General features: G+C 45.2%; 1 protein-coding gene across 7 annotated transcripts in view; it reads left to right on the top strand.

Annotated features, from left to right (window-relative positions):
- The window catches only part of smpd4 (sphingomyelin phosphodiesterase 4), a 29631-nt gene extending 14724 nt beyond the window's left edge, over nt 1-14907 (top strand). For 2 of the 7 annotated variants that reach the window (XM_054733423.2, XM_015958269.3), the window contains exons 9-20: nt 1367-1499; nt 1589-1660; nt 5299-5436; nt 7303-7457; nt 10303-10393; nt 10469-10566; nt 10632-10795; nt 10870-11075; nt 11150-11380; nt 11862-11993; nt 12087-12215; nt 14311-14907. In XM_054733423.2, coding sequence (XP_054589398.2) covers nt 1367-1499; nt 1589-1660; nt 5299-5436; nt 7303-7457; nt 10303-10393; nt 10469-10566; nt 10632-10795; nt 10870-11075; nt 11150-11380; nt 11862-11993; nt 12087-12215; nt 14311-14628 — 1867 coding nt within the window. In that variant the 3' untranslated portion in view covers nt 14629-14907. The remainder of the gene's footprint in view (nt 1-1366; nt 1500-1588; nt 1661-5298; nt 5437-7302; nt 7458-10302; nt 10394-10468; nt 10567-10631; nt 10796-10869; nt 11076-11149; nt 11381-11861; nt 11994-12086; nt 12216-14310) is intronic. The other 5 variants (XM_054733430.2, XM_054733415.2, XM_054733426.2 and 2 more) reach the window with 5 other exon arrangements.
- Nucleotides 14908-18146: the final 3239 nt, after the last annotated feature.

The following is an 18146-nucleotide window of genomic DNA, read 5'->3' as shown; positions in this document are numbered from 1 at the left end:
AAGAAACTGGTGGTAAACAAAGCCGTTCACTCAAACGTGCTTGATGTAAGTTATATATAACATCGCAACGTTGCATTTTATTTTGAAAATAATCAGGGATTTTACACTGAAACCGTGTGTGGTTTCCTGTGTCGCACTATGTGAACTGCGGAAATTGACGTGTCCCAGGAGCGGCTCGTGGAAAAAATAGAACTCGATCCTATCTTTAGTGGTGCGGCGCGGCATGCCGCTTCTGGGACACGCCTGAAAATTGCCGCGTCGCGGCTGGTTTGAAACACTCCATAGACTATATTTGGATTCCATTTGAAGCGGTGCCGCTTCACTGCCGTTCCATTCCGCTGATGCTTGCGGTGTGAAACCGGGGTGAGTGTCTCATGCAGGCTGAACGTGAAATTGTCTCCTACACCCATCTCCAGCATTAGCTTCTGATATAAAACAGATGGTGAAGCTCTAGCTTTAGAAAATCCTGACAGATCTACGTCATACTGTCACCAACATTCATGGACTCGCTCATCTGGACTCTCGACGGGGAAGCTGTTGTGTGATTAGCGTCCAAGAAACAGCAGAGAATGTCTCAGTTAGTAGAAGCTAACCGTTAGCATTAACATCTCCACCACACAGCAGAACTCCTCTAGGCTTGTGTTATTTATGGAGATAAAACATCAGCGTTGCAGAGCAAACGGTCTGTGGTAGAGTCGTGTTGCTGTTAGCCAATCAGAGGAGAGATGCTGGATATAAGGAAGTAAGAGTCCAGATCCTGTTGAGTTCAGCTCTTCTCTGTTGTGGCATTCTGCTAGTCCTGAAACAGACGCATCTGAGCTCCCCCCCCCCCCCCAAAGAAAAGGACTTACAAGGCATTTATTTCTACTGGAGACCACTGCAAATGTTTCTATTAAATGAGGGAAGCACATAATTGCACCAAATGTGTTTAGATGGTCCCTCTTTTTTAATTGCTGAAGACTTTTACCTACATTCTGTGGACTTCCTGAGAGTAATGGATTGCAGTAATCCAGTCTTGATGTAGTAAATGCATGAACTAGTTTTTCAGCATCACTCCTGGAAAGGATGCTTCTAATCTTAGCAATATTCCGAAGGTGGAAAAAGAAAATCCTACAAACCTGTTTAACGTGGGAATTGAATGACATGTCCTGTTCAGATAAAACCAAGGTTCCTTACTTTGTTCTCAGAGACTAATTTAATGCCATAAACAACAACGGCACACTTTTTAAACCTTTACCAGTCTTTGTTGTGGTTACAGAGATGAGTCACCTTCCCGCTCTTCACCAGGACCAGATCAGAACAACACTTTTCTGTTTATTCATTATTTTAACATCAAGTTTAAAGTCCAGTTCTGGTCTTTCTGCAGATCTTCCAGTACGTCCTTTGCTGGTTATGGCGTTCACAGTCCCAGTCTCCTGAAACACCACATTTTCCACCAGCCGTCGGTGAATGCTGACCCTGCAGCTCAGGAGATCTGGAGGTCGGAGACCCTGTTGCAGGTGAGACACTGATTTGTGGATTGTTTGTATTGTCGTCACAACAGTTCATCCATGAGACAACCTTTACATTGTGTTCTTTATTGATGAAGATGTTTGTGGAAATCTGGCTCCACCACTACTCCTTAGAGATGTACCAGAAGCTTCAGTCTCCTCAGGTAAAGGTAAGACATTTAAACACCCCACTTGCCCACTGTACTGCAGCTGGTTGGCTATTCACAACCATTCCTTCATCATTTTCACCCCGTCGCTGTGGCAACAGCTTTTTTATTTTATTCCTGAGGAGTTCCTTATGGTTGATCCTGCAGCTCCACCAGTGATCCAAATCATCAAACATCTGCTCTAAAACTTACCTGTATCTGATGTTTTGGCTGAAATCTGAGTACAGTTTTAGGTGCTGCTTCTGGGCGTGGTCTTTGTGCTTCTGCTTCACTTCCTCTGCATGCTGCACACCACCAGCTGTTAGTCTCACCCTAATGCCAGCACACTTGTCTCACAGCACCAGCCCTAATGTAAGCCAGCCTTAACTCTAGCAACGCATTGGCCAAAGCACAGCAAGGGTGGAAGAGAGGGGCAAATGTCTATGAAATTTAATGACACAAGCACTAACAAACAAAAAGCACCTTCTAGAATCCTGGATCCCCCCAAGGTGCTTTACAACAGTCATTCTCCACCTGTTCCCCTCAGGGCTATGTGCCCACCCCCCCTGCTCTTCATCCTCTATAACGATGACTGCGGATCCACACAGCTCAATTGTCACCTGGCGAAATACGCTGATGACACACTACTCCTGTCACTGCTGTCAGGCCCTTCACAACACCACGGGCCTGCTCTTCAGGAGTTTGTAGACTGGTGTGACAGCTCCTAACTTGAACTGAATGCAAGTAAAACCACAGAGATGGCGGTGACTTTCTCCTGTAGGCAGAGGGATCTGGTTGCTTCAGTCACTACCATCATCCACGGTGAGGCAGTGGAGGTAGTGGAGAAGTACAAATACCTGGGAACCATCTTTGACAATCTCCTGAAATTCTCTGCAAACACAGAACAAATTCTCAGAAAGTGCCACCAACGGCTATACCTCCTCAGGAAACTCAACTCCTTTGAAGTCAGCACACCCATCATGATGACTTTTGATTATGCCTTCCTGGAAAGCATAATGACCTTCTCCATTTCCTGCCGGCTCCACTCCCTCAGCCTACAGGACAAGAACAGACTGCAGCACACCAATCGTGTGCTCCAGGATTATTGGCTTGCCTGTCAGAAGTCTTGCACAGAGTTCCAGCCAACAGGCCATTAGACAGGCAGCCAACATCATCAGTGACTCCTCCCACAGTCTTCACCTCACGCTTCAGTGGCTCACCTCTGGCCGGCGTCACCTTTGTTCCCAAAGCCATTCTGCTTTTTAACTCCAGCCGGTAAAACTATTTCCCACCATGACTAAAAACCGCTCTACTTTCTTTACTATTCTTTTTTATACTGCTGACATTTTATTCACTTATTCAGTCGCTTCAGTTTTTAAATTGTGTATATCGTAAATCCTCTAATACAGGCCCAGGCCTTTATTTACTCAAGTGCATCCTGGTTCAGGTCTTTATTGGAAGGAGGCCAGAATTAGAGGCAGGCTTCAGTTTCAATTTGAGCAAAATAAACAACCAGTAGAATAAATAAAAGAAGATTGTGTTTATTTTAACCTATAAACACCAGGTTAGTTCATTAAAAATGTACAGCTAACATTGTACGTACGTATAGAACATTTACAACGAACACCGTAGTTTCAGGCTAAATCCCAGCATGGTAGCAAACGTAGCAAACACGCCGGTAGTGCTTTGCAAACACCTGGTGAGAATTAGGTCATTGATTCACAACAAAAGGCAACCTTACCGCTCCAAAGTTTACCCGTTCGGGTCTCGTTTGGTTAGAAGTAAAAAATAAAATCCTGCAACTGTTTAATCTCATCCTCCGTGCTAACAGAGTCGCTTTACCTTCAGCGGCTAGCAGTGATATCCAGGTGGATGGTGGCGAGTAGGAATAAAAACTCCAACACATCAGTTTTCCTTTTCTGACGGCTCCCAGCACTTTTCCTTCAGCACCTTCCTAACAAACATCTGTCACTGCCACTCGCTGTGACGCATCCATCTGGAGGGAAAGTGAGCCGTCCAAACTGCGATTAGGTATGTGCAGTAAAGCTGGCCTGTAAGACCAGCCTTTATTTATACCCCCCACCCATCCCACCCCCAGCAATCTGTGGGAGTGTACGGGTTTGCACACCGGCCTTAGCCCAGGATGCTCCTTCATGGATTTTCCTCAGTTCCCACTGATTCCCAGACTCCTAGACTGAGTTTGTGTGGAACAACTCCCAATGATCCTAATAGCCCGGATCTGCAGCTGCTTGTGACAAGCAATCCATGGCTGCTTCCATGGAGGGAAGATCCTCTCCTCCAAGCAGGGGGCGGGATCAGGGAATAGGCCAGCAACTTAGAACGCACTTAAAGGCCTCAAGGTACCCTTATGAAGTATTTTGGACAATTCAAAGTGCGCGTGTCGCTTGTGCCTTAAGCGCTGGCACGAGGGGTGGGGTGGCGACCCCCTCTCACGTTCTCTGGCTGACGTTTTATTATTTCCACAGGTGCTGATGAACAGGGGCCTCGCATTCAACACCATTAAGAGCTATAGGCGGAAGTAGATGGGCGTGGCTTAGTCTTCCTATACGAAATAGAATGATAGTTACCTTTTGTAACCCCATATTCTGAGTATAGGGGTAGTCCTTTTAGCGGCAGGCCTCACTGGTTCTGGTTTGGTCAAGAGCCTTTGGGAGATGAATGGTGTGCTCATCGCACTTTATATGCTGGAGCAGGGCAGGCTTGTATTCAGACTCTTCAGTAACTGATGGCTAACGAGGACATCATCCACTAGCAGCTCAGGGCTGCTCCTATACAATACGTAACCATTAATTTAACCCCTCCAGTGTGTCCTTGAGTGGTCCAGGGGCCTTGTCCCAGAATGTGCTGGATACGGCCCTGCAGGATTGACCTGGAGCTTGTGCGTCAGCTGGCCCCCACAGTTCAGAGCTCTCATCTCCATACCAGTTTATTTGTGTAGCACACAGCATGAGAGCTGACCAATGTGCTTCCCATAAAATACTTTCTAACATAATTTAATAAAAGGTGATAAACAATAAGATCAACAAATCAATATAATCACAGACATGATCTGAAAGAGATGGAGCCTGTCTGACCATAGGGCAGCCTCCCCGGATTTGTATCTCATCCTGGGCATGGAGAGCAGTAGGAGATCCGCGGACCTCCAGCCCATTACTACTCATCTCCTCACACCCGACTCTCTCCGAGGGAATCACGAGTTCATCTGACATCATCAAGAGTGCTGAAGCTGAATTTTTGCAGCCGATTCTGTCTGCCTGCATCCACATGAAGACGCTCCAACACGACTAACTCCTGGATTCTGATTTTGGTGACATTTGAAAAAGTTTAATAAAAACCAAATTTGTTCCACTTTGGATAGAAAAGAAGAATCCAGCAGTTCAAGGTGTGTGTGTGTGTGTGTGTGTGTGTGTGTGTGCGCAGAAGGATGATCTCTGCTCCTAAACAGAATCTGAGGATTCCAGATCAGCTGATTCTGTCTGGATGAAACATTTTATTACAGTTTCGTCTCTTGTCCCTCTTCTCTTGTGTTTTTTGCCTGAATGGTTTTGACGACCCCCCCCCCCCCCCCATCTTCTTCCTCACGTTATTTCTGTCTTCCTGTGTTGCTCGTCCCCTCCCACCTGGTGGTTATGGGTGATCAGCTGGCGCTTCTGCAGTACCGCCTCAGTATGTCCAGCATGCTGTGCCAACCCCTCGTCCCACCAGGCTCTGGGCCCCTCCACACCTACCAAGTATTTTTACCTTTTCTCTCAGCCCCGCCCCTCCGGTGCCTCCTGGAGGTAACCCTCGTGTCAGCTGAGCTCAGTCAAGGCTACTTCTCTCACCCTGATGTCTGTTTTTCTGCTTCTGCATGATGATCAAAGGGATTTACAGGGCCTATATCATGCTGTTGCACGCCTCCCAGGGCAAATATTACCATTGGCACAAGTGAAATTACACTAATCATTCATTTTGTGACCCACACCATAACCTCATGAGACGTCCACATTTACCAACATTGGGTTCTTGCACCAGAATTTTATTCTCTTCAAAGGGACTTTACGGAGTTTTGAATTTTTATGCTCGCGATTGCCCCCTCAGGCAAAAAGCGTAACGGCAGCTTCAATAGTAGGCTCGTGCACGAGGCGCGCATGCTGTACGTGCACACTCCTTAATGAAAATAACAGCTGACAGTCAACTCCGTGTGTGTGTGTGTGTGTGTGTGTGTGTGTGTGTGTGGCCCGGAGGACAGAGGACAGAAGAACGTGCAGCTAATTAATTAAATAATTTGGTTCTGTACCTTTCTCTTCAGCACAGCTGACAAAGGTTTATGATGGGTCAGTCCTCCTGCATGCTCAGATCATTCCCTTCCCTTGCTTGAAAAATTGTTCCAAAATGAAAGTTGAACCCACATCTTTTTTATCTGTAAATTCAATGCCGTTCGACGAGTCTCAAATAAAAATTTGGGCATCTTACTGTAAAAAAAAAATGCCATTAATTTAAAAAAGAAACTAAATAAATTTTGTTCACATCTAGATTCGAACCCGGATCTTCCGCACAGTCCATCGTCTTTCTAGATGAGCTAAAGCGCCAGTAACGTCTTTCGTATCTGTAGCTCTTATATCCTTGATGACAGCTGAAACAACGTTCAAAGAACGGTTTGGAGCAAAAATGGCTATTTTGTTGCTAATTTGCAGGAAATATCTAGAAGAAAGTAGCAAAGGGTCCTCAGAGATGTAGCTAGGTTCATCACTAGGCGTTAGGAACAGCGACAAAGTCGCTGAGTTGGTACTACCTCACTCTCTGCTGCTAAAGCTACGGATAGCAAATGCTACGGGCGATGCCTGAGCGTGAACGTGCATGAAGCAGCCTGCTCGACCCGAGCAGCTCTCTTTTTCTGTGATTTTACAGAAAAACAGGCAATTGCAGTAAAAATGCCAGGGCTCATTCTACAGGACCAGGGCATTGCAGGAGAATGTATGAAGAATAAATTTATTATTTCTATACTTGTTTTGGCTGTCAAACTTCCATAATGCTCCTTTCAACTTAAACCTTTTTAAATTATTTAGAAACATTTGGAATTGAATTTAAGATAAAATATCTTTAATTTTTAGGAAAACTGCCAATATTTTAGTTTAACTTAATTTTACATCACACACCAAATACAAATATGGGTCTCAGAAGGTTCAGTAACCCTAGGTCCAGCAAAGCCTGACAGGCCATGAAGAAAAACGAAGCACCCCCTTTCTGTTGGCAATACCTTTAACACTACGTGTGTGTGTGTGTGTGTTTGTGTGTGTGTGCGTGTGCGTGTGCGTGTGTAAGTAAAATGCCCCGTACACGAGGATGTAGTTTTTCAGAAGACCAGCCGATAAACCTTTAGAGAATGCTAACTGCTGCTAACGGGTAATTTGAAGGTTTTTGCTTTTTGAACCAAGCTTTAATCACCCGAGCCCCCCCCCCCCCCCCCCCCCCCTGCAGAGAAGTGTCCTTGACACGAGCTCCGACGGTACCGTGCAGCTTTGGGAGTGGTTTTCTGTGTCTGGGGTTCTACAGGCATGCTGTTGGGCTGCTTTGGCTGGGGATACTCTGTGATTGGCTTCTGTTTGTACCTGGGGACAGGTGAAGGTGTGTGTGGATCGTTGTGTGACTGGTTTCCTTTTCAGGAACCGTTCAGCCCATCAGAGGAGCACGTTTTGGTGGTCCGCCTGCTGGTCAAACATCTGCATGCCTTCTCGAACAGCCTGAAGCCAGAGCAGGTGTCGTCATCAGCTTCAGCTCACTCACACGCACACACCAGTCCACTGGAGGAGTTCAAGAGGTCAGCCGCCCTATGCACTCACAGACAGTAACTAGCTCTAGGCAACTCTAACCTGGTTGATCAAAGCCCTTTTTACAAGACGCACCTCAACGATGTGTAGCTAGGAGTCTTCATCCTAGTTTACGTTAGAAAACCAAACCCTCTACAGAAGTTTCTTTCTCTCCGGTACAGTAGGTGGCAGCGCTTTCATGTTGGTATTCTTCCGGTTAGCTTGTAGCAACACAGGTGGTAAACAAATGCTAGCAGGAGGAAAGCAGAGTAAAAACAGGAAATGCACGATAGCCGAAGGAATGGACGACACCGCAGCACAGCTGATTTGGTACGTTCTGGTTAACATGTAACGTGTTACTGCTTCTGCGGTCTCGTCACTTCTGGAAGTTAGCGGTATCAGCTAAACTGAAGCCTGGCCTGCACAGAGAACGAGTCATATTCCTCACAGGCAGAGGAACATGAGGGGCGGGACTAGCCAGCTCAAAAATAACCAATCAGAAAAAAGATGGAGATGCCGACTGCACCACGCAACGCAGTAGTTTTTTAGCTGTAGTAAAAAAATGGTGTCAGCGCAGACATATTTTTTTAGGTGAAAGGCTTTTAGCGCTTTTTATGTCATTTAGAACAGAGGAGAGAGCCGCAGCGCACTCTACTCCAGACGCCATTTTTATGAGAAATGCTGAGTCGCTGTGTGACGTACGCTGCTCGGCGCTGATTGGCTCGGTTAGAATTCTCGGGAGCGGGGTTATCTGAATATAAGGAAGCTTGGGGCTGGCCGGTCAGGCTACTGAAGTGAGCCGTTGACATGCAGATGTAGTCGGTTATCTGGGTGCTTCAGCACAATTACAAGCAGTTCACCTTCAGCCAGACTAACATGTTTACATGCGTTAAACGTCAGTCTAATTAATAGTTTGATTTTCTGATGCGCTACTAAATCTACTGAGTAAGCCGTTGGGAGTCAACTGGCCAATCAGCATGTATCTCCTTTAAATCTGCGTTCATGTGGAGTGGGTGGGCGGGCTTCTGGGTCATTGTGAGGCACAACAAGGCTCACATGTTGTAAATAAACAGATCCTTTTAAGATGGTTTAATAAGTTAGTTGCCATGGCAGCAGAGCTCTGTCATGCTGTTCAGTGGTGGGTCAGCTGTGTGATGGTTTCATGCTGTAGTTCTTTTTTAAAACACAGAAACAGTTTCGTTGCCTGTTTTTCCGCTACATTTCGTTTGCGGCTGCAGACTTCCTCAGGCTGACACTGATGGTGGCGTCACTTCCTTCTCCGTTTATCCGCGGGCAGCAGAGGACGATGTCGCCCTCTGCTGCCCACTCTCCCCTCTCCGATGATGCAGTCCCATGCACGGTCCAGCGTGTAAACTCCATCGTCCCTGTTCATGGTCCCACATCCACGTCTCCTTATCTCGATTGCTTCTTTTGTCCATCGTTTGTATTTCTGTTGTTCGGTGTTTATGATCCTTGTGTTGTCCCAGTCCATTATATGGTTTTCTCTTGTGCAGTGATCTGTTACAGCTGACTTCTTTAAAGTACTTTCTGCTTCTTCTTGTGCTGCTCTTGTGTGTCTTCGACTTGTTTCTTTCTCGCACTCCTTTCTACGTTCTATTGGTCGTGTGTTGAGTTGGCGTCCGGTTTCTCCTATGTATGTCAGAGTTTGCATGGGATCTCGTAAAAGACTCCACATTTAAGTCCAGCTGGTATTTTGTCTTGTGGTTGTACTAGTCTGTTTCTAACTGTTGTGTATGGTTTTGTTGGTGTGTTTATGTTTAGGGTCCCAGACTGACGGGACCCTAAACATAAACACATATAGGAAACCAACACGCACAGACCAATATCTATTATGGACATCAGAACACCCCACCATACACAAAATGTCAGTAATCAGAACATTATATCACCAAACAAACACAATAACAGAAGAAAGAGACCGTAAACAAGAGGACAAACACGTACAACATGCTTTAAAAGCCTGCGGATACCTGACATGGGCAGTAAAGAAAGGAAAACAACAAACAACAACAGAAAGAAAAAAACAACCACAGCAAAGAACCAGAAAGACAAGAACCAAAACCAGTGATAACCCTACCATACATCAGAGGCATAACAGAAAAAATAAGAGCAACAATGAAAAAACACAACGTAAACACACCAACAAAACCATACACAACAGTTAGAAACAGACTAGTGCACCCAAAAGACAAAATACCAGCAGGACATAAGTGTGGAGTCGTTTACGAAATCCCATGCAAACTCTGCAATAAAACATACATAGGAGAAACCGGACGCCAACTCAACACACGAACAATAGAACATAGAAAGGAGTGTGAGAAAGAAACAAGTCGAAAACACACAAGAGCAGCAAAACAAGAAGCAGAAAGCACAATAAAGAAGTCAGCCGTAACAGATCCCTGCACAAGAGAAAACCACATAATGGACTGGGACAAAACAAGGATCATAAACACCGAACAACAGAAATACAAAAGATGGACAAAAGAAGCTATAGAGATAAGGAGACGTGGATGTGGGACCATGAACAGAGACGATGGAGTTTACTCATTGGATCGCGCATGGGACTGCATCATCGGAGAGGGGAGAGTGGGCAGCAGAGGACGAGAGCGGGCAGCAGAGGGCGACAACGTCCTCTGCTGCCCGCGGATAAACGGAGAAGGAAGTGACGCCACCATCAGCGTCAGCCTGAGGAAGTCTGCAGCCACAAACGAAACGTAGCGGGAGAACAGGTAACGAAACTGTTTCTGTGTTTTAAAAAAGAACTACAGCATGGAATTAGAAATACGACACAGCAAGACCACACCTAAGATGTGTGATGGTTTGATACCCTTGCAGAGTGGTGGTGCAGTGGTTTGTGCAGCAGAAGCTCTTCCTGTTCCTTCAGCACTGCTTTGGCCACTGGCCTCTGGACGCGTCCTTTAGAGCTGTGAGTTACGACTACAACACCATAAGTTTTTCAGTCAAAGGTCACGACCTTCCATGGAACTTCTCTTGTGTTTAGGTTCTGGAGACGTGGCTGAGCTACATCCAGCCGTGGAGATACACGGGGGAGAAAAGTGGTCCTCAGCCTGACCCAGACAGAACCGTTCACGCTAAATGGTGAGACACACGTGTGATTGGTTGCTCCGTCATTTTCTGATGAACATGTCGACCTTTTTCTGCAGGGAGCCCTTTGTTCATGAGAACCTGCTGATGTACACCAAGCTGTTCCAGGTGTTTCTGAACCGGGCCGTCAGAACGGACCTGGTTAACGCCAAAAATGCCCTGATGGTGTTCAGGGTGGCTAAAGTGTTCGCTCAGCCAAAACTTGCAGAGATGATCCAGAAAGGTGAGGCCTAGAACACCAGCTGTTCCTGCAGGCTCTTCTGGTCTCTGGTGTTCATCAATCAGACCGGTCTGCAGGTGAGCAGCTGTTTCTGGAGCCGGAACATGTCCTCCACCACCGGCAGTCCCGAGGCTACCTGTCTCCAAGCCAGGGCGGTAGCTACCTGTCGTCACGACAACGGGTGGTGACTGACATGGTGTTCAAGGTGAAGAGTCACGTGTACTCTCTGGAAGGACAGGACTGTCGCTACAAGCAGATGTTTGGGTCAGAGTTCAGAGCAGCCGTGAGTTTCTCCTTAGTCCTGCTGTGATTCTAAAAACCTCCACAGAGCTCAGAGGGACTTGGTTCTGCTTCCAGGTCCTGAACTTCATCCAGGTCATCGCACAGGCCCGGCAGACGGCCAAGAGGATATCGGATCAGTCCAGCGAAGTGGCGGCAAACAGTTCCTTCCTCTTCTGGTTGGGGCTCAGCTCTGCAGACCTCAACAACACGTTGACTGGCACCGAACCCGAGGAGAGTGGAGAATGTCTGAAGAAGACCCACGAGTTCCTGGACAGAACTTTGGACAACCTGTGCCAAATCTTTAAGGTCTGGGTCAAGTTCTGTCAGTGAGACTCTGGTCACCACCAGGGTGTGAATGAGTGACTGTAGGGTGAACGGCACGGCCCGGTACATCCCCCCCCCAACTTTCCAGTCCCTGCTTCATTGTGGTTCCAAGCATACTCCTTCACGCCATGACATCGCTGCCTTCCGTCATTGATTGGCTAGGGGGCGGAGTCACTGTTCCATAGATTTCAGCCCGTCTCTACACGTTTGAGAGATTAACACAACAATGCAACCAGAGGAACCTTGGAACCACATGGAAGCAGGTACTGAAAAGACCCGGTACTGAGTAGGTTTAGCTGGAGAAGACCTACAAAGCTCAGGTTTTGTAAAAGAAGGGCTGCTTCTAAATGGAATGCAGCCATGTTGTCTGAATGTCCGCCCTCAAACGGGCCAATCGGGTCAGGTTTAACCTTCTATGTGTGTCCAATCACAACTTGTTCTGATCTTCATATTTGTGTTGCAGCTGAACCAGGGTCAGCTGACTCAGCTCATCTCCAACCTGAGCTTCTCCCAGGAAGACGGGCCGTCCAAACAGCTGCCAGACTGCATTGTGGGAGAGAACGGGCTCATCCTCACAGACGTGGGCCGGAGACAGGTCAGTGTTTGTCCTGCAGGTCCACAAGTCAGCATTAAGCTCTCACTCAATTTGTGTGTGCGTGTTTGCGTGCGTGCGTGTGTGTGTGTGTAGATCATAAATGGACTGCGCAGATTTGACATTCAGTATCAAGGTGACCCAGAGCTGCAGCCAATCAGGAGCTACGAGAACGCCATGCTGGTTCGGTTCTTTTACAAAGTGTCTTCCCTAATCAACGAGAGGGTGAGTAGTAGTCAGACGATCCGGTCCAGAACCCATGATCCAAGCTGAGTCCTCTAAGGTCCTAACTGAGGGGTTGAGCCTTAGTTTCCACAGACCAGAACCAGTTAAAATCGAATCTTTGACCTAAGTAGTTTCAACACTAGAACTACCGTCAGCTCTACCAGAGGTAGCCAAATGGCTCCTTGGTTTGAAAATCACAACTCAATCACCGACAATTAGCTGCCTTTCATTTGTAAATGTATCCATTATCTGTGCAGAGTACAGACAATGGCCCATTGGAATGTGGAGGAACTTGAACATTTTCAGTCATTTAGGTTGGCCACATTTAGTTTGACTCTTTAGCCCTTTTAGCCCTGGTAGAAAATGACTGACAAGCCCTTTTTACAAGAGACACTGCCGGCAAATCAGCGTAACATTACCGCAACAGTGTGTTTTATAAACACGCCATGCTGGCATGGCGTTGTGCGAATTTTGCTGCATTTGTTGCGCCTCGCTTGGTAGTAATACTGCGGTAGTTGTCTGTCCTATAAACAGCGATTGCGCCTTGGCACAACAGAGGAAGATGTCAAATGACGTAGCAAATGTGCGGCGACCCCCGACCAGAGAGAGTATATAAACCACGTAAACATGGGTAAGTTAGTGAACAACCCGCGGACATGGCTAATTGGAGTGACAACGAGATCTGTGAACTTGTCTTTACAAGAAGAGGCAGAAGTCGCCAGACAATTCTCAGGAACTGTGACGGACAGCCACCTCTTAAACTCAAGGAGCGTGGCTTCAGCAGAGACAGAGAACAGATCACGTCAAAACTCAAAGGATTGAAGAAGTTTCACTTTTCACTGTTTCTTTTTACATGCAACTGCAGCCAGGTAACCTGAAAAATAAATTCTAGTCAGATTTAGCTGATCACCTTTTCAAGAGTCTGGCTTGTCTTCAACACCTGAAAAGCAGCTTCAGCACAGCTGTTATGAACCTTGTTTTGGAACCTAGACAATCGAAGCCTGCATCGCAGTTAACCTGCATTATTCCCCCAAAATTGTTTGAGTTGCAATACAAAACATTCACAAAGGCTCGTGCATTTGAAGGTTTATTGTTCTAATAAAACCTTGATGCTTTCTTGGATTGCCTGAGCATTTTGTAAAAAGGGCTTCTGTTGAACCTGGTCAACCGAACTTACCCACCCAAAATAATTTACAGTATGACTGACTTTGTGAAGACTTCAGATAAGCACACAAGTTGTGAATGCAACATAAGCTACATAGGCTACAAACTTAGTAATAAAAAAAAACATGTTTTACAGACGCCTGTATGCTCTGTCTTTATATGCTGCATGTAGCCTCTGACTGAAGACACTCTTGTTGAGTAGTCTGGTGTCTGATTTTCTCTAGCTGCCTCTTTACCTGACTGCTAGAAAAAATCAGGCAAGGGGGAGGTGAGGGGAGCACCAGCATCTCCTGAAGTGATTTACAGAACAAAAACGAACGTTCACAAGTGATTAGTGCTAGGTGAAAACAACGGTGCCAAATGGCGGCTCTCTGGGAGTTCTAGAAAACCTGAGATCTCATGGCCCCAGCTCATCGCTTCAGTTTGGTGCCTTCGACTGTGAATTGTTTCTACACTCACCTAAAGGATTATTAGGAACACCTGTTCAACTTCTCCCTGATGCCTTGTTAATGCTAGAGGTCAGAGAACGGGCCGACTGATTCAAGCTGATAGAAGAGCAACTCTGACTGAAATAAGCACTCGTTACAACCGAGGAACGCAGCAAATTGAGGGCTTTCCAATCGTAAATGACTGAGAACGGACACGAGCACCTGGGTACGCACAGGTGGGATGTATCGTCAGAAGAGGCCGGAGGAACGTGCGTACGAGAGGCCACCACGTTTCATAAATCAGGATTTTGACCGTTCGTACGAACGTTCTAAATTTCATTCATAGGAACGATTTTAGGACTGTTCCTATAAACGTTTGATGAATGAAGCCCCAGGTTTCTGGTCCTGGTGTGCTCTAGCTCCAGACCTGTTGATCCAGTCCAGAAGCAAACATCACTGATGGTCAGGGGGTCCTTTTTAATGTGCTGCTTTTGTCCTCTCAGTTGGGCGGTCACATGAACATGCTGTGCCTGCGCTCAGACTTCCTGGGTCAACTGGGGCGTTACTACCTGATGGATCCCGACTACTTCAGACCGAAGAGGAGTCCGATGTCCCGTCATACGCCGAAGCAAAACTGGCGACCTCGGCTGAGCCTGCGCTTTCTGGCCAGCTACAGAACGCTGCTCCTGCTCCTCCTCCTCTATGTGCTGGGGGCCCTTGTGTCTCTGGGGCCCCTGTCCAGTACAGTGCTCCTCCTCATGGGGGCGCTGTTGTACGGCATTCTGGAGACACTGTTCAGAGACAGACTAAAGACGCAATGAGACAAAGTTTCCTCAACACAGTAACTGAGCCAAGGCGCTGACGGTTCTGATTGCTCTCCATGTTGATGAATTCAAGCCAAATCTTTTTAACCCGTCGTTACCAAACCACCGCTGGGTGAGCAGCAGTTTGGGTCGGTTCTGTCTTGGTTTTTAGTAGATAGGAGTTGAGGCTTTTTAGTATTTTCTCCCACAAAAGCAGCTGGGAGCATTTAAAGTATGTTTAACAGGATAAACTGAATCCATTTTCTTGTAAGGACTCATTAAACAGATTAAGGATTACTGATGCGTCAGTGTTTATTTACTGTAGTTAATCTGATGTTTACATCATCATTTAGTCAAAACAGGTATAAAGTTGGGTTTTATCAACAACAAATCATCTAAATTTCCACACACTCTGGACCCAGGTTTAAACCCTAGGTATAAACGCTGACGGGCGTTTGTGACGTGCTTGTAGCACAGCAGTGGAGTTCATATACTTTAAAACCAGCTCCATCGGCTATGGTATGAGTGTCTGCCCTGAGACTGGGATATTGTGGGTTCATACAAATCACTTATTTTTTTCATCTGTTTATTGTGAGAAACACATAGAAATACAATCAATATTTTCCTCTTAGGAATGAGTAATTTCTTTGAGTTCGGCAGCCAGCCACGGACTGCCGCAACATTTCCAACAGCCAGCCACGAACCACGAGGATTCCAGTAGCCAGCTAGACAACCACGATATTTCTAGCGTGACTTTAGACCAGCAATGAGTTTATTTTTCTTTTTTTCCTGAGAGTTGCTAATTAAATTTCTGTGGCAGCCTCTTTGTGGAAATGTTATTAAATTTGAAGCATTCATCAAGAACATACACACGTTCAGGCAACATAACGACATAAAAAAACATATTACTGTGTAATCAGGTAACACATAGCTAAACGAGATCACGTTATCAGAGTAAAATATTTGGTAAATTTCAAAATAAAATACAAACTCTGAGGATTTTCTTCAAACTTTATAGATTTTAAACTTTGGGTTAAACAATTGGCGGGAAAGCCTCAATGCTTCATAATGTGGCAAGGTGGAGAAACGAGGGCCCGGGCGGGATTAGAGCCCCAGCCTCCCCGGTGAGTCATACGCACTAACCAGTCAGCCAAAGGGACACCCCCTTGGCCAAGTAGCCAGGGCGCATGATCAATCGGGACACTGACAGGATGCTCACACTGCCACGATAAGGCTTCATTTGGTCATCACCAGCCTGAGATCAGTGGACTCCTTTAAAAAGCAGCGGAAAACTCACCTGTTCAGGCTGGCTTTGAGGTGACCTCCTGATTGTCTTCCTTTTCAGTAGCTTCTCCCGTCTTTACATTTTTGAATTTTTATTAAAAATTTCTTCTCTAAAAATTTTTAGATTCTGGAGCTAGTGAAGCACCTGGTTTGTAGATAGGGGTGCTATATAAAAGAAAGTTCTTGGTAAACATCAGTGTTACGTTGTCGTTTCACTGATGAAACAGGCTTTTTATTGACAAATCAGTGTTTCTTTTATCAGTTTGGTTGCACAAGAAAAATCTGAAAACATTCAAAGTTAGTTTTCCATGTGTCCACATAATGGCAGTGTTCTACACAGAAACTTACTCATGTTCAGGTACTTCAGTTTTTAATTGTTTAAATATGTAGTGATTCGGTAGTTACATCTTACGTAGGAAACCATCAAAGGTGAGATTCCATAAAAAATATGAAATCAATTTGATGCATTTTTGAACACTACTTTAAACAGAAGATCGGAACTTTTTATTGCAGGGATTAGGTAACACTTCGTATTAACCCAGAGTTAAAAGAGAGAGAGACAAGTTTTAAAGTTTAAGAAGATTTATTTCTAAACAATTTAAAGCAAGGCTAAGTAACTCCGAACACTATGTGATGAATGGATCTAGGTGTAAATGAGGCAAGATAGATGGTGTAAGGAATGTTATCAGAACTCGTTTCCAGAGAAGCGTTAGTTCTGTGTGGGAGCGAATGTTTTTGCTCTAAACTAGTCATAGTTTCAAAAACCACATTCAGACGCCATCTTGCCGCTCTACATACTCTTGCAGAGACCTTGGACCTCCCTTTGGTACCGGAATCGGCGAAACAGCGTACGGTACGACAGACTAGTCTTGGGATTGACTCCAGGTAAACGACGGGTGTTTGACAGCGTCAGCGGGACCCTGAAGGGTCAGTGAGTTCAGCTTTTACTCTGAAGGAGCGTTGCATTCAGGTGTAGCTTGCAACAGGTTTTATTTTCCAGCTTGTCAAGGTTCTTTGTGGTTAAAAAGTTACGAGTGGCCGGCTTGCAAGTCTAGAACGTTTGACCTGAGTTAAGGGTGACGTGGGAATTAGTTTTATAATTCAGAGGTTTTGATTTATGGTCGAATCAGAATGTGACAACAAAAATAAACACTGCACAAACTGTGCCACGCGTCAGAAAGGAAAGCTCTGATTGGAGAGGCAAAGGAATGTCGTGTGATTTTAACATTACTTGTGATAGGAGTCTAGTGTGTAGTTTAAAGTTATATTACTTATTAAAATACTATCATAGGATTATAATAGCAAGTAATTAATATTGTCATTTCAGATTGATTTAACATTGACTTCAGATGATTATTTGGACTAACAAAGTTTTTTGATCATTTAAGAGTTCTTCTGATCTTCTCTTGAGCTGTAGGGGGAGGCAAATAGCTTGTTAAAACAGTTTAGATGCAGAGGCATCAAAGGCCCTGAGCAATATCTCAAGGAGATAAGTTCATGAGGAGAGAGGGGACAATAGTCTCATGACGCTACAAATAAAAATCATAAATGAGACAAGCTTAGTTCAAATTTCAATGGCTTTATTTTCTGTATATAGATTTATATATTAACAGAACAACCTTTACTCTGTTGCTTTATGTTTTCAGTTTATATTCAAAGGACAGGACGAAGACCAGGGCATTCCACACGATCATGTCTTACAAAAGAGTAAAGCAAACGAGTCGTGTGTGAACACACAAACATACATCGGTGTTCATGTGTCGTGCTTCTGTCTGTACAAGCAACTGAAACTAACAAAGTGAAGACAGTGAGGAACTAGATGAAGATTTAACTGGAGCCAAACGAGGCGATTCTGTTGCATAGATCGAAGCAAACAGGACATCTGACAGAAACATGGGATGGAAGATGGGTGGAGGAAACACACACACACCCTTTTGGTTTAGGATGAACTAACAGAATCTGAAGAAACACTGAGGTCACCACCTGATAAGGTTAAGTTTGTTTTAACATTTTGGTAAATATCAAATATTAATTCAGTTTGGTCATAAATCAAAAACAAGTAGTTTAATTAATAAAAACTTTTATTGTGAAAACATTTAAATCAAACATGTATTTTATTTCAAACTAATAAATTTGACAGTTCATCCATTCATCAGGACAGTCCTGATCAAACCCAGGTAGATAAATCACACACTAGATTTCCTTAGTGTGTTTCACCTCAGTGCAAATAGTGTGTGTGTGTGTGTTTTGGA

This window comes from Nothobranchius furzeri, chromosome 3, assembly GCF_043380555.1.
Source record: "Nothobranchius furzeri strain GRZ-AD chromosome 3, NfurGRZ-RIMD1, whole genome shotgun sequence".
Classification (NCBI taxonomy): domain Eukaryota; kingdom Metazoa; phylum Chordata; class Actinopteri; order Cyprinodontiformes; family Nothobranchiidae; genus Nothobranchius; species Nothobranchius furzeri.
Note: the sequence above shows the minus strand (reverse complement) of the source record. Positions and strands in the feature narration are given on the sequence as shown.